Source organism: Paramormyrops kingsleyae, chromosome 1, assembly GCF_048594095.1.
Source record: "Paramormyrops kingsleyae isolate MSU_618 chromosome 1, PKINGS_0.4, whole genome shotgun sequence".
NCBI lineage: Eukaryota > Metazoa > Chordata > Actinopteri > Osteoglossiformes > Mormyridae > Paramormyrops > Paramormyrops kingsleyae.
The window spans coordinates 30568096-30582997 of NC_132797.1; the positions used below are offsets into that span (position 1 = coordinate 30568096).

Genomic DNA, 14902 nt, shown 5'->3' on the forward strand with positions numbered 1-14902 from the left:
CTGTTCAGTCACATGGAGCATGAACAAACACCAGGCCAGTTAAGATGCGTTTGTGGTAACCTTGGGATGGAGGCAGAGATGGTGAAAAGAACCAGGGTCAGTGATGATTAGAATCATTATCTACACGGTGGGGATCACAGAGAAAGACATTTTCGGGTTCTGTGTGGGAGGAAAAGGATACAGGACCTTTGGCAATGTGGGTGTGTTCTGCTGATTTATACACATGGTTGTGCAAGGTACATTAACCTATTGACCATTTCAGTAAATAGTCCAGTCATAAAACACAATTTGAAGCTATGAGAAATGATACATTAAGCAGCTAAATTAATACAATGAGCCGTGGCAGTGCTGATGGCCCCAGACTGGAGCGCAGACCTACCCCCAGGATTTCAAAAAGGGGCAGAAAGAAAGTAACTGACTTTAAGAATGTTCTCTGGGAGTGCAAGTGAGGGGTTATCATTGGTTCAGTTCTTTGTTAGATATAGATTTAGCAGAAAGTTTTGCTTCCCCTCTGGTCTGGCAAATGACAAATGACCAGTCAGAAAGACAGACAGAGACAGACAGACAGATAGATAGACAGACGGAGACAGACAGACAGAGACAGACAGACAGACACACACACACACACACACACGTGCACAGCATAATAGACCTGTTCTCCCTGTGGGTAGTGATGTAGGACTGGCAAAGCTAAAAGCTTCCAGTTATAAAAGGAGCCCCCAGGAGAGAGATGAGATGCGAGATTACAGTGTGGATCGCAACTCTTGATGGCAGACAACTAATGAAATTACCATGAACCCCTGCACAAAACAAATTAAGTCCCCCCAATTACTATACAGGCCTGGGAGCGCCGGGGATTGAAGAATTATTAATTGAGGAAGCCAACTCAACGCCATGCTATCTTGGATAACCTACTGTGGCCGTCTGTCGACATCAAGGTCAGGAAGTCCTCATTTACTTACTTTGCATTTCCAGTTTAAGGATACATATTTACTCTGTGGGTTTTGTTGTTGTTTCTTTTTTAAATCTGACAGGAGCTGCAGATTTTCACAGTTCAACAGTCTTGGCCTGGTTTTACAGGGACTCCAAGAATGAAAAGACGCAAACCAAAGCTAAGAAAGCTTCCAGACTCTTTCTCATAATGAGACCTAGTGATGTAACAAAAGATTGTTTTAAATCCACTGCCACCATTCTGCAATCAGTTGTTATCCTTCTGAATCACAAATCATGAGGTCTATCTGTTAACAAATTAACTGCATACATTCTCTCTCTCCTTTTTACATACACTATATTGTCAAACGTATTGGAACACCTGCCTTTACACACACATGAACTTTAATGACATCCCATTCTTAATACATAGGCTTTAATATGAAGTTGGCCCACCCTTTGCAGCTATAACAGCTTCACCTCTTCTGGGAAGGCTGTCCACAAGGTGTAGGAGTGTGTTTATGGGAATTTTTGACCATTCTTCCAGGAGAGCATTTGTGAGGTCAGGCACTGATGTTGGATGAGAAGGCCTGGCTCGCAGTCTCTGCTCTAATTCATCCCAAAGGTGTTCTATTGGGTTGAGGTCAGGGCTCTGTGCAGGCCAGTCAAGTTCCTCCACACCAGACTTGCTCATCCATGTCCTTATGGACCTTGCTTTGTGCACTGGTGCGGAGTCATGTTGGAATAGAAAGGGGCCATCCCCAAACTGTTCCTACAATTTTGGGAGCATGAAATTGTCCAAAATGGCATAGAATGCTGCAGCATTAAGAGTTCCTTTCACTGGAACTAAGCGGCCAAGCCCAACCCCTTGAAAAACAACCCCACACCATAGTCGCCCCTCCACCAAACTTTACACTTGGCACAATGCAGTCAGGCAAGTACTGTTCTCTTGTCAACCACCAAACCCAGACTTGTCCATTGGATTTCCAGCCAGAGAAGCATGATTCATCACTCCAGAGAACATGTCTTCACTGCTTCCGATGCTTTGGATTGCACTTGGCGATGTAAGGCTTTGTTGCAGCTGCTTGGCCATGGAATCCCATTCCATGAAGTTCTCAACGTACTGCTCTTGAACCAATCTGAAGGCCACACAAAATTTGGAGGTCTGTAGCTGTTGACTCTGCAGACAGTTGGTGACTTCTGCACACTCTGTGCCTCAGCATGCGTTGTCCCCGCTCTGGGATTTTACACATCCTACCACTTTGTGGCTGAGTTGCTGTTGTTTCCAATTGCTTCCATTTTGTTAATATACCACTAACAGTTGACCATGGAATATTTCACGAATGGACTTATCGCACAGGTGGCATCCTATCATGGTACCACGCTTGAATTCACTGAGCTCCTGAGAGCGACCCATTCTTTCACAAATGTTTGTAGAAGCAGTCTGCATGCCTAGGCGCTTGATTTTATACACCTGTAGCTACGGAAGTGATTGGAACACCCAAATTCAATGATTTGAAGGGGTGTCCCAATACTTCTGGTAATATAGTGTATATGTATATATACTTTTAATTGTTTTTATAATTTTTACCTACAAACCAGCAGCAAACTAAACACATTAATGGGGATAAAAAGGAATCATTTCAAAATACATCCATTATCAAAGAGGACCATGAAATAGATATGGCTCTCATTTAAACAGATCATTCTGTCATGGTCAAACAAATCATAAAAAAATAATTAATAAGAAATCCAGGAAACCAACCACTAGCTCCAAAATTAGCATTTTATTCAGATTCTTGGGGTCAGAGTATCATTTGAGGCCTGGTACATAGTTTCCACAAAGCTACTGACAAAAACCATCTTAAAGTCTTAAAGCTGTTTCTGGTGTTAGTGCTTCATGTGTCACAACATACCTATTCCCCAGTTCTCTTTTTTTTTTCTTTTTTTTGGTATGAATTGAAACAGTTGTGCTGATAAGATTTTTTTCTATTTTTTATTTTATTTTTATTTTTTTTTATTTTATTATTATTTTAATTTTTTTTACAAAACGGTCTCTCTCGCTCTCTCTCATAGCTGCAACTCAATACATTTCACCCAGTTCTGTAAATGTCATTTCATTTTGTAAATAAATTTTGGAAATACCTTTTCATAATGAAAAAAAACATGCAAAAAAAAAAACCTCAACTTTAGTTCAAATTATACATATACAAGTTTGGAACTTTTTCATTCATTGTAGACTAAGCCAAAAAAAACTGAAGGAAAAAAATATATACACACATTATTTTTACAGTGGCGTAAAAATTAAATCAGAGTATGACTAAGGCAAATAAAGTGTACATGGATTAGGACGAATTTAACGTTTCTGAAATGTACTATCACTTCAAAGAAACAAAAATTTATTTCCACTACAGAATGATTCATGACTCCCTTTATCTGCAACCAGCTGCATAAGTTTAATGTTTTTAGTGAAAAATTCTATCTAAAAGACTAGGGCACTGTACACTTCTGTTCCCATTTGTTTCTGCCCATCCAAACTAACAAAGATACTTTCATTTATTTTGTCTCTATTATTCACTTAAGTAACTGTATCTGACAGAAGACAGGATGGTGAAATCAAAAAAGCATGTAGGAGCATACCATAGTTTGACATACTTTCGTAATTATCGAAATCACTCCAAAAGTCAGTACCATTAAAGCCTTTAACATAAAACTAATTATTCGGATCCAAAAATGTACAAAAAGGCACATAAAATCCCAGTGCTTCTGTACTGTGAAATTCAAGTGTAACTTAGCGCTCTTAACCTCAATGACTCAGTCGGTGTTGGTTTTGCCAGTGATCCTTTTCGGCTGAGACTGGTCTATACTGAAGCCCTCGACAAGCACATCTGCAAGGAGACTAAATCATTAAGCCAGAGTTTTTGCTGTAGTCATTGTTGCTGCTTTTGTGGTTGTTCATTATCGTTGTTTCTTTTTGTTCACTCTTCGTGAAATATCTTTTCTTTAGAGGCTGTACTTGTCCCATAAAAAAAAGTGCGACTTCCATTTTGCTTGCTCACCCCTGCCCACCACAACCCCCACTCTCACCCTTCCAGCCACCCATTAGTCGTCACATCCACCGTACATGTCTGCCAGTTTCCTGAACCTTGGACCCCAGTCATTGAGGTAATCATAGTCCTGATCGCCCCCGCTGCTGGAGGAGTTGAGGGAGCTCAAGGAGCCTGCTGTAGATCCACTGCCCTCATAGTCAAACACCAACAGGGAGTCGTAGGGTGGAGCTGTTGGGTCGGTGTCTGCAGCCTTAAGTCCCTATAACAAAATAATTAAGAAAAAGGAAGATTAATGCCATTGACAGATACTGTCTATCCTGTGGACTGATTCTGAACATATCCTTTGTTTGTTTTACTTCATGTTTTATCAGAATTAATGTGCTTTCAAAAGCCACGTTTCCACCAACATGGTGCCGGTGCTTGTGCCGAACTTTTTCCCAATCTGGCACTGGTTCCACGCGTTTCCACTGGAAAAATATCACTCTGGGCCAGAAAAAAACGCTCTAGCACTGCACCACAGAAAAGCTGGCCTCAGAATTTGGCACCATAATGTCAGCAAAAGTGGGACGGGCTACGGCGTCAACCAGCTGTCACGCCTCCTGGGGGCGTGACGGGACAGGTGTAGCTCTTTCATCCATGGATGACGGCTTAGTTAAAAGGGGAGAACTCACGCATTGCCAGTGCGAAGTATTAAGCCGATGAAAAGAAGCTATACCGAGCGTTTACTAGTCTTCCGTCTCCCCGATCTCCCGTACCTGTTCCAGTTACCTGTTTCTGTGTCTTCCTTCCGTAGCCCCGCACCCGCTCCTGACTTACCTGTTTCATCCAGTCCGACTCCCTGTGTCCTGCCCTCCGTGTGTTTCGCCGTCCTGTGCATCTTCGTCGGATTGACTCCCTGGCTTCTGACCTTCCTGCCTGCCCACCGACTACGCTCCCTGCTCAACGCCCTCTGGTTTTGTTTGCTTCGGCTTGCCCCAAGGGAAGCTCTCGGGCTGCGCGGCTCCGCTCCCCTGCCGGGGAACGGCAGCGCTTCCCATAACGAAGAGCACGGAAGCTTCGCCTGTTTGTTATCGCTTGTCCTATTAAACTTCGGCATTTCTTGCATTTCTGGGTCCTCGCTTCTCTCCGCCTGTCTCGTTACACCAGCCATATACTCAGAAATTTCAATCCATAACCGATATACTTAGTCTAATAACGGTTTTGGAAAATGGATGGATGGGTGGATGGATGGATGGGAGATATTTTAAATAAAATATTAACTTGCCCTAAAACACTTATAATTCACAAAAACGTTACATCGTGTTTTTTTATTCTGTGAAAAACGAAAGATTGATCTGCTGGCCAGATTTAATAATAAAGTATAATTATGTCACAGGTTGAATAAATAAAATATTGTGGTGTTCGAGTGGAGAAGAGATCATGAGGCAGACTGCAAAGTTTAGCAGACTCTTCTATTGCGTGATCCTTAAAAGGACAGCAGTAAAACAATGAACGAGAATAAAGTCACACACAGATGGGGAGCCGCTATGGAGAAAAAAAGTGGATACAGGCAATAGAGACAGAGCGCAACGAGTCATACTAGAGAAAGTTTTTTTTTCAGTTCGGCAAAATAAATCCAAGAAAATTAAATACAGATTAACCTTTACTTTCACTTCCGCCTGTATAACATTTCTGTTCTGTTCTTTTTTGAAACCGGTGGAAACACAGGCTGGTTCTCAAAAGGCACCAAGCGAGAGTCAGCGCTGCACTGGCACCAACACCAGCACCAGCTCAGTGTTGGTGGAAACGAGGTAAAAAACAACTGGGTATAGCTAACAAGGCCCACAATTCCAGGATACACTGCAGCGTACACCAAGGGCCCTAAATGTAATTGCAGTACCCCAAACTTTGCTCTGTTGTGACTGATTTTTAAAAGTGCGGTGCAATTTTTTATGTCCTTTTCTTAATCAGACACATCAATTTAAAGCCCCAAGTCGTCTGTAGCCAAATTACACACATGCTAATAAACATTCCAGCCTAAAAGAAGGATTAGATCCAGGACATAAAAAAGACCAGGTACTTAAAGGACAAGAGGAGCGGGGTGACTTTCTTCTAGTTTTTTCCTTCTCTCTTCCTGTGTGCTCTTCTGCCCCAAGCCATGCGCCATGGCCCTGGGGAGATGGAGCAAACTGTTCCGCTGACCTAAAGTGAGCCGGTCAGCCTGCGATGTGCGGTGAACCGCTGCACGTGTGGCCTCCGCCAGGGCTGCATACTAAAGAGGCCACACTGTTCGACTCCCCTAGTGACCCTCCTTTACTGAGGCCACAGACGGTCAGTGGAGAATCCTCCATGCCAGGCTCACCAGTGAACTTTAACTGGATCAGGGATGGGAGCAACTTTTAATGTAAATGTATCATTTAATATGATAAAAGAGCCCATTACCATTGTGCCTACTGGTTTGAACTCTTAGGGCCAGATTTATTAAGCAGGGCATCTTAGCATGAGGACACAATCAAAAAAAAAAAAGGCATCAACAGAAGTGACCAATTCTGCGGTCAATCTATTAAAAGTGTGCAAATTTATGAATATAGACTCAGTCAGTTCATTTCAATAATGACCAACCCAGTTGCAGCATGTTGCAATCTGACAAACATAATATAAGTGTAAGTAGTGCTGGGCGGTATACCATTTCATCTAGTATAGCGGTTTAATTTCCCATACGGTATGAATTTTTCATATACTGGCATAGCTGAAAAAACAGTTGTAATGCTTCCATAGGCACATGATATAATACTGTTCACTTCTCCAAGCATTATGGATCGCTGTACAGAGTTTATTGAGAGGGGACCCCTGTTAACTGTGTGTGCCCTTCTTACTAACAGTTATAACGTCATGATACAACAATTTATAACTGTTCAGTGTTTATAGCTACTGCTTCAATATATGCCTTATAGCACGTGTAACATAATTACGTCTGCATAAATGCATATCAGTAAAGCAAAATTCTTATTATTATCAATTTATCACAGAAATTATTATTAAAATCATGCCAGCTAAGCAAACATGTTGTTACCTAGCTAAATATATATGGTAATTATATAGTTACAATTAAAAAAAACATCTAGCCATCTAGCTAAATATATATTATAATCTAATAAAACATGTCAGTGAAACAAATTTTATCAAGCGAAGTACACGGTTATAAATCGATAAAACACTGCAGTCTTGCTGAATATACATTAATAATCTAATAAAACATGTTGGTTATACTGTCAATCTAAATGTAAATGTTTTTTATAATTGATAAAATGCTCCTTTTTAAAAACATTCGTAAACGTATTTTATTAATGTGAATGCTCGCTACTACAGTAAGGGTGAACTTGGAAAAAAATATATATTGATATACCGTGAAATTGGCAGAATCTTAAAAAAACACTGTGATACAAATTTTTCGTCATACCACCCAGTGTATATTTGTAGATTTATGCTCTTGTACCCTTGATGGCATCTCTTCCTAGTGGCAACTATCGAAGCCATGTCAAGCGCTAAATAAGATATGCTTTTTTAAAAGTTAATAATGGGTCCAATTTGCAGTGAATTGCCTACCGCAAAACTTAGTAAATCACATTGCGTGATTCATTCAAGTACTCTCCTCCCCCAAATTTTGTTTTGACAGGGAACTCCTACAAATGCATATGCAATATGGCCAATCGCAATTAACTGTGGCAATGCTTTCCACTGCTTTCACCTGTGCATTTTTGATAAATCCTGAGTAGTACTATTTTAATGCCAAAACAGGGTTTGCACTGACGCGAACTGTTAGTAAATCTAGCCCTTAACTGTATTTCTGGATTTGTGACTGCATTGCTGTGGATGGTTTATTTTTATTAAGGCAAAGCCATCAGATGCCAGCATATGAGGTTGCTTAGATAGATCGCTTGACATGATATCTGTGTGATAATGAGTGTGGGTAACCATTTCACGTCTGATACCCCTGCTTAGATTGCAGCTTTTCGCTAGAGACTCAACGTGAGGAACTCAGTGGGCAGAAGAACAGGAGCCCACTTCTAATGCACGGATTTTTCAAACCGAATGAACATAATTTATTGGAACTATGCTTCATTTTGATACGCCAGTTATGTAACTACTCTTTTAAAAGCAGCTTCCACAGTCTGAAATAATTTTCCCTTTGCTACATCTCTTTAAATATTTGCTGTAGGCAGCAGTGATAACATATTCATCTGGAGCATGATTGACGGATCATTCATTGCAATTCCAGCCGCTGCTGTTTATGTGGTTTAAATAATTCCACTATGAAATGCGGTTGGAGATCACTGCTGCTTCAGTACAAAAACAAAAACAAGTCAAGGTTGGCTTCAGTGGAGAGTGCTTAAGAGCACATGTGGCTTCAGCCAGCTCAGAGTTACCATGAATTGACAAGTGACACTTTCTTCCACACTCCTGTGAGATGGCAGTACAAGTAAAGTCTACATCTTCATTGGCACTGCTCGTGAACTCCAGTGAAAAACTATAACATATAACAGCCAAGTCTACGACTTTTCAGGCAGTGGAGCTGTTGTTATCCGAGGGTGTCTTCTGAATTCTATGTTCCAGTTCACACTTTCCAATGAGAGATGAAGGAAGAGAGTCATATAACACATTAAAGGATAATATGGACAGAAAAAACAGTGTGAGCCTGGCCCTGCTTGCCATATGAGGGGCCCTCTTTCTTAATGAGATGAAACAAATTAATAATGTCTTAGTTACAGATTGCTTGTTTAGTCGCTGACCCAGAATGAGAGCAGGCCTGGTCAATTCAGTGGTGTGGTTTGTTATTCCGATGTGGGACCTGAGAAAATAGCTCGTCTTGGCTGTCGGTGGGGGTTAGGGGAGTCTGAATAGTGAAAAACATTTGACAACACTTCTTGAAAGTGTATTTTTAAAAATAAATCACGTATCATCTGCAAATAGTATGGCTTTGCACTGCAGACGTTCTTCAGAATGAACGCCTCACCTACTCGTCAGGTTTTCAAAGCTGAAAACAAGACTGTGAAAAGTTCGCACACTATCCCAGATTCACCTGGAGCGGCCAATAGGAACACAAACTAAGTGGGACCTCATTACAAACCAGTGACCAAGTTAGATAAAGATTCAGAAAATTCAAAGACTAAGAATTTAGGGTGGGGGGGTGGGGCAAGTGTCGTTCATGTCTGTTGAAACTCATGAAAAATACATGTTGGTTCTTTTTTGAAACATTAATAAATGATGGTTTGGGCGGATGGTAGCCAGAGGCAGCCGTGAAATCTTTAACAGAACTGTTCAATGCCAGCCAAAAAAAAACAAACAAAAGGTCTGACATAGTATTACACAACAACAAAGCAAATAAATAAAATGATGTGTTTTTTTTAATAACCAGAATTGACTGAGGCATGCTATAAATCATTGGGGTACTCATGTGGTCTGAGTAAAATGCAAAAAAATATCATGCCTGGGAATCAGCTTCTGGTAAACAAACCAAATAAATCAGGGGAGGTATAATCGCACATGGAGGCTTGAATTTGAGATAATGCACAGTTTAAATCAAACATAATTACTTTAAGTTTTCCTGACAGGGCTAGTGTTTAATTCATTACCAATTTAATTTAACTGTGTTCTTCGCTAATCTCATTTGCGCAAAGTTCACTGTGGCCCTATACAAGATATTAAATTCTTCCATCTACGGTAGAGAGAGAGAATAAATGATGAGCGGAAACAATCCATTGTGGAATGCATATACGATAACAAATTAAACATGAAATTCGAGAAATAAAATGTGTGTGTGTGCAACGTAATTTTTCTTAGTAATTTTCTCCTGTCCCCTAATCGATCCTATCCACATTTGCAGCATTCACTGCTATCCCACATTTTGAGCTCAAGTGCTATGGTATAAGCCATGCCTGATCCAAGTCACAGTAAGGGCTATGTGGAGTTGAAGGTTGCTCTACAAGCTCTGCTTTACACACCGTGCAATTGATTGCATAACATTCGTCGAAAATGATTGGAGCAGTTCTGTTGGGTGTGGCCCATACAGTGCCCACCCCCTCACCTCATTAATGAAGTCACCGATGTCTCCAGGGTGCGGCGCTGCGGATCTCACTGGGTACTGTGGCTCAGGGTGCAGCGGCCTCTCGTCCAGCCGCCTGATTCCGACGGGCTTGATGGTGTCTGGCTCCACTGTGTCCGGCTGCTGGAGCTGGCTCAGGTCGTAATCCTGCGGAACAGATGGGCGTCAGCGTCGGCCACCTGGACACCACGGCGCCGTGGCGATGCCGCCAAGGGTTGGGGGAGGGGGAAGCAAGCTACACAGAAAAGGGAGCGTGGACAAAGTACTGGAATAAAATCGCCATAACTCCTTGGATGACTGTAACGGAGAAGCGATTGCGACACTTTGGCAAGTGGAATTTCCTCAATGGAGGCAGTAAAAACACATGAGTTATCAATTGTTCTTCGTGACTGTAAATGATTCAGACGATTGTGTTCTGAAACCAGGTTTTGATTAAGGTGCCAGCAAGGACGGCCCAGTTAACATAGTGCTCCAAAACGTAGCAGATTCCTTCTCGTTTTTCTGCCATCTGTGATTAGGGCATCTATCACAGCCAGATCCACCCCAAAAATACGGCATCCAGTTATGTCAAAAAAGGTTTCCAATGTACACAGACATACAGACTGTTAGTAATCAGATATTTTAAATAGTGGTAGCAACTTTTGTTTCAATATTTCTAATGAAACAAAAACACATCCAGGGGTTGTCTGGAGCAAGTACAGTCTGATTATTACCATTCAGGTAATAAACTTTTTTTCTGTATGCGTAATGCGTGCAGTACAGCCATTTATGGCCCTAATTTGTTGATGGTTCACTGAGGTCATACCCCCAAAAAATTACTTGAATCAGGCAGTTAGGAATATAATATAATTTGTTAACCAAGACATTAATAGCCCTGTTCACTGTACAGGTGCATTGTTCTGTTAGTTATCATGGAGACCGGCGACATAATTTCTCAGCAATTTCCTTGCACAGTGTGAACATAATCCATCCAAAATTAAATGCCGCTTTTTGTTATGAATCTTCTCAGCCTTCTTGGCTATTGGTAATAAACACTTAACACAGGCTCTAGCGTCATTGATTTAAATCAATGCCTAGTGTGCAAACTTGTGCCACCACCACCCCCCCTCCAACCCCCACCAGGGGCTATTATCACACTATTATCTTACCATGACCATTGGACCTGAAGCCATCATGCTTGAGAAAACGTCTTTCTAAATCAAAAAGTAATTGCTAAATGACGACATTTGGATTGCATTAGCCATGCAATTGACGACAATAAGGGCTAATTTAAGACTGTAAAGACAAGCTGTCCCACACACAAACACTTGACTGACGCTGGGAAAGGTCAATTTACAATATCTCTTTTGTCTTGCTTCACAACATGATTATGATATAAAATTCTGTGGAGGATTAGAAAAAGTAAGTGCGTGTCTGGCAGGGGGTGCACGTACCTGATCCTCCTCTCCGCCTCCCTCTTCGTCGTACTTGAGGATGTTGTCCCTCACGTCGTCCTCTGGGTCGATGAGAAGCTGCTTGGCCTGCCTCTCCTTGTCACGGCGTTTCATCCACACGACGAACAGCAGCACCAAGACTGAAGCCATCCAAGACGGAGAGAGAGTGACAGAAGAATGAGAAACAGTTAAATGGGAAGACACACTCTTTCTACTTAAATTATTTTTTAAAGCTGGCCCCCAGTTTATAGCTTGATATGAGCTTTATCAGTGAATTGATTGCTGTGTCATACAATCTGTGTGGATTTCTTTTAGTGGATAAGTGTTTGCCGTGTGGAGCCACTTTAGGATGGGGACTAAAATGGGGGCGAGGCTTACTTAGCAGGATGATGATGCAGAGCAGGATGGCAATGATGGCGCCGGTGCCCAGTCCGGCAGCCACGATGCGCTCAATATCCACGCAATCGCCGTTGTGGTCACACTGGCACACTTTGACACGTAGGAAGGTCGTGTTGGACATGGGCAGGTTCCCCGAGTCTGTGATGGTGATAGGTACCTCGTAGATCCCACTCTCCAGGAAGCCGATCTTCAGGCTTAGTTGAGCGTAGTCGCCTGTCAGAATCATGTCATAACATTACAGTCATGTTACCATATATGGCTGACATCATGTTAGAACTTACAGACCCATGCTAAAGACATAAATTAATGGCTCTCAAATGAATTCCTTCATAAATTCAGAACCTTAAATGCCATTTCTTAGCCTAAGATGTGATTATTGATCCTTTTAAATATGTTATAGGTAACCCTTGGTCAATAAAGTCAAAAGATATAGTTATGATTCATAATAAGAAGATAATTTTATTCCCCATGACCCGGGGATGAAGCTGGCCTGAGAAGTCCCTGCCGCTTGGGCTTGGGACGTACCGCTCAGGCGAGTGATGGTCCAGTTCCTTTTCACATCTGGTGGCTTGTTGGGGAGCTCAAAGGCGAAAGGCCCAGCGTTGGGGTTGAGGTCGCCGTCCACAGCCGTGATATTGATGCCCGTGTGTTCAGGCCTCTCGCACATTTCGGCCTCCTGGGGGAACACGCTAGGCGCGTTGTCGTTGATGTCCAGCAGCTGGATCTGGAGTGTGCCGGTACCACTGGCTGGCGGGATTCCTGCAAAGAGCGGGAGGGCATGGGGATGTTAAGTGGACGCGTTGACGTGTGTGGTTCACAGACACGACATCACCTAGTCCGCTTTTCCTGGCCCGCCAGCGGCACTGCATCTCTGACGCCTGCAGCGTAAGTGGGCCATTACTGTTATGTATTTTCGAATCAGCCGTATCACTTAGAGCAGCTTTCTAAAAACGGACCACTCAGAATTGACCATAATTAGCTGTCAAGATGCTGCAATTATGTTTACTGTAACATCGGAGGAATGCTCTGTGTAAAGAACGGCCTTAACACACCCACACCGGACATTAACCTTAGATAAAACATGTCTCATGGACAAACAGGGCACCGATGTTCCGCTCATGCCAGGGGGTGTATCCACCATGCAATGGGCACACTCTTAGCCTAAGTGGTTGCATTGCCACTGCCAGGCTGCGCACTGAGAATACTAAAATAGTTTTGGGTGAAGCACAGTGACGTGCATTCACTGAGTAAGCAGCTTTTCAGCTGAATAGAAGCAGTCATCCAACTCTGACCATTTCAACGTTTTCGAAATTTAACTGATCACTCGCACAAAAATTCCCACAAATGAGCAAAAAATTTACATGCACATTTTAAAAATGAGCAGGTCTGCACTGATTGAGAGTCCTGTTGTGTCGCCCCATGACTCAGCACATGAGCACCTTCTGTACCTTCTCTTCACATATATAATATATTCTGCAGAATAGTGTGGTTTTGCACTGTGAATCACCCATGTTCATTTGGTTACTTTATTGTTTTTAATAGAAGTCCAGGTTTGTGACTGACAGATTCTAACAGCTTGGACTTGTTGGGAATGAGGCACAGCATACCGTTGTCAGAAGCCAGGAATGTCGCATTATACAAATTATTTTTCACGTAAGGCGACTCTCTATCGAGGATGGCGATTGTAGAGATATGGCCGCTGTTGGGGTCGATTTTCAACCAACCAGCGGGGTCTGACAGCTTGGAGTAGCTAAAAATACAGACAGGAAACAGGACAAGACTCAACATCTGAACAGCTGGGCCAGCAGCACAAGTTACATGTGTGTCCTAATAAAATGTTCTTTGGCTCTGAATAAAAACAAGGGCAGATTCTGTTTTAATACTAAAGAAAGTCTACGCTCCTTCCATTCCCATCTCCCAGCATTATTGCAGGGGACACGTCTTTGGATTGCAGCTTACCGGATCGTCTGCAGCATAAAACGGTCAGGGTCTTGGGCCGTAAAGGTTGTTAACATCGATTCTGCTGGCAAGCCTTCTTCCATTCTCATGAGTTTGGGATTCGGCTCGAAATAAGGACTCTCATTCACATCAATAACTTTAATGGAGACAGTCGCAGTTGACTGACGAGGGAGATGGATGCCTCTGGCCAGAGGCACCTCATTTTCCGCCACCACAGTTAGCACAAACGTCCTGCTCGTCTCATAGTCAATAGGCTGCAGAAACAAATGAATAAGAACAATATCATGCTTGAGAGGGGGAACCAGTTGGTCGATGCCTCTCGCTTACAAATAACTCTAAAAGCAAATTCCGGTGCTGTGTCACATCGGCCAACAATAAACGAAAAATCCTGCAACGTCAGGACTGGAAACTTCGCTGAGCCTCACCTTGACTACAGTAACCAAGCCCTCATTAGTGGTGGGGTCTGTGGGGACGGAGAACCTGCCCGTGGCGTCGCCTCCAGTGATCTTATACACTGCGTTCCAGGCGGCCGAGCTGGGCTGGTCTTTGTCGGTGACTGTCAGGTTGGCAACAATGATGTTGACTCGATTCTCAGGCACTTCCCCGTAAAACTGCTCGAATAAGACAAAAAAAAAAATCATAAATAAAAACATGCATGTAATTAGCAATCGTGGCAGCTTCAGCAGAGCCCAGCAGTGCAAAAACGTGACAAGCATATGTGTAACGTTTCCGGAACAGCCTTCCGAACCACAGGTAAGTGTGGTGAGTCATTATGGCATTTCCCCAGGTTTGAATCACAATGCAGGGACTTGTCATGCCTGGAAACAGAGTACATGCTGTACTGCATGCACTGTAAGGTCTTGGCAGACACTCACTTATAGCCATCGAAGTCAGAGTTGAATGTATAATGCAAGATATACAAGCTATGAAAGTGGTACTGTGATTATCGATAATAACGGTAATACCTCATAATGACATCCTTTACTACCAAATTATCTGAGCTACAATATCAAAATTTAATGCAGACTCCACAAATCAAGAATACACTA

At 42.5% G+C, this 14902-nt stretch overlaps 1 protein-coding gene across 1 annotated transcript in view; it reads right to left on the reverse strand.

Annotated features, from left to right (window-relative positions):
* Nucleotides 1-2698: 2698 nt before the first annotated feature.
* The window catches only part of cdh2 (cadherin 2, type 1, N-cadherin (neuronal)), a 51993-nt gene continuing 39789 nt past the window's right edge, over nucleotides 2699-14902 (reverse strand). The window contains exons 9-16 of the mRNA XM_023826758.2: nucleotides 14279-14464; nucleotides 13854-14107; nucleotides 13502-13644; nucleotides 12420-12653; nucleotides 11874-12107; nucleotides 11496-11635; nucleotides 10045-10209; nucleotides 2699-4239 (exon numbers count right to left, since the gene is read on the reverse strand). Of these exons, the coding sequence (XP_023682526.1) occupies nucleotides 4033-4239; nucleotides 10045-10209; nucleotides 11496-11635; nucleotides 11874-12107; nucleotides 12420-12653; nucleotides 13502-13644; nucleotides 13854-14107; nucleotides 14279-14464 (1563 nt within the window). The 3' untranslated portion in view covers nucleotides 2699-4032. The remainder of the gene's footprint in view (nucleotides 4240-10044; nucleotides 10210-11495; nucleotides 11636-11873; nucleotides 12108-12419; nucleotides 12654-13501; nucleotides 13645-13853; nucleotides 14108-14278; nucleotides 14465-14902) is intronic.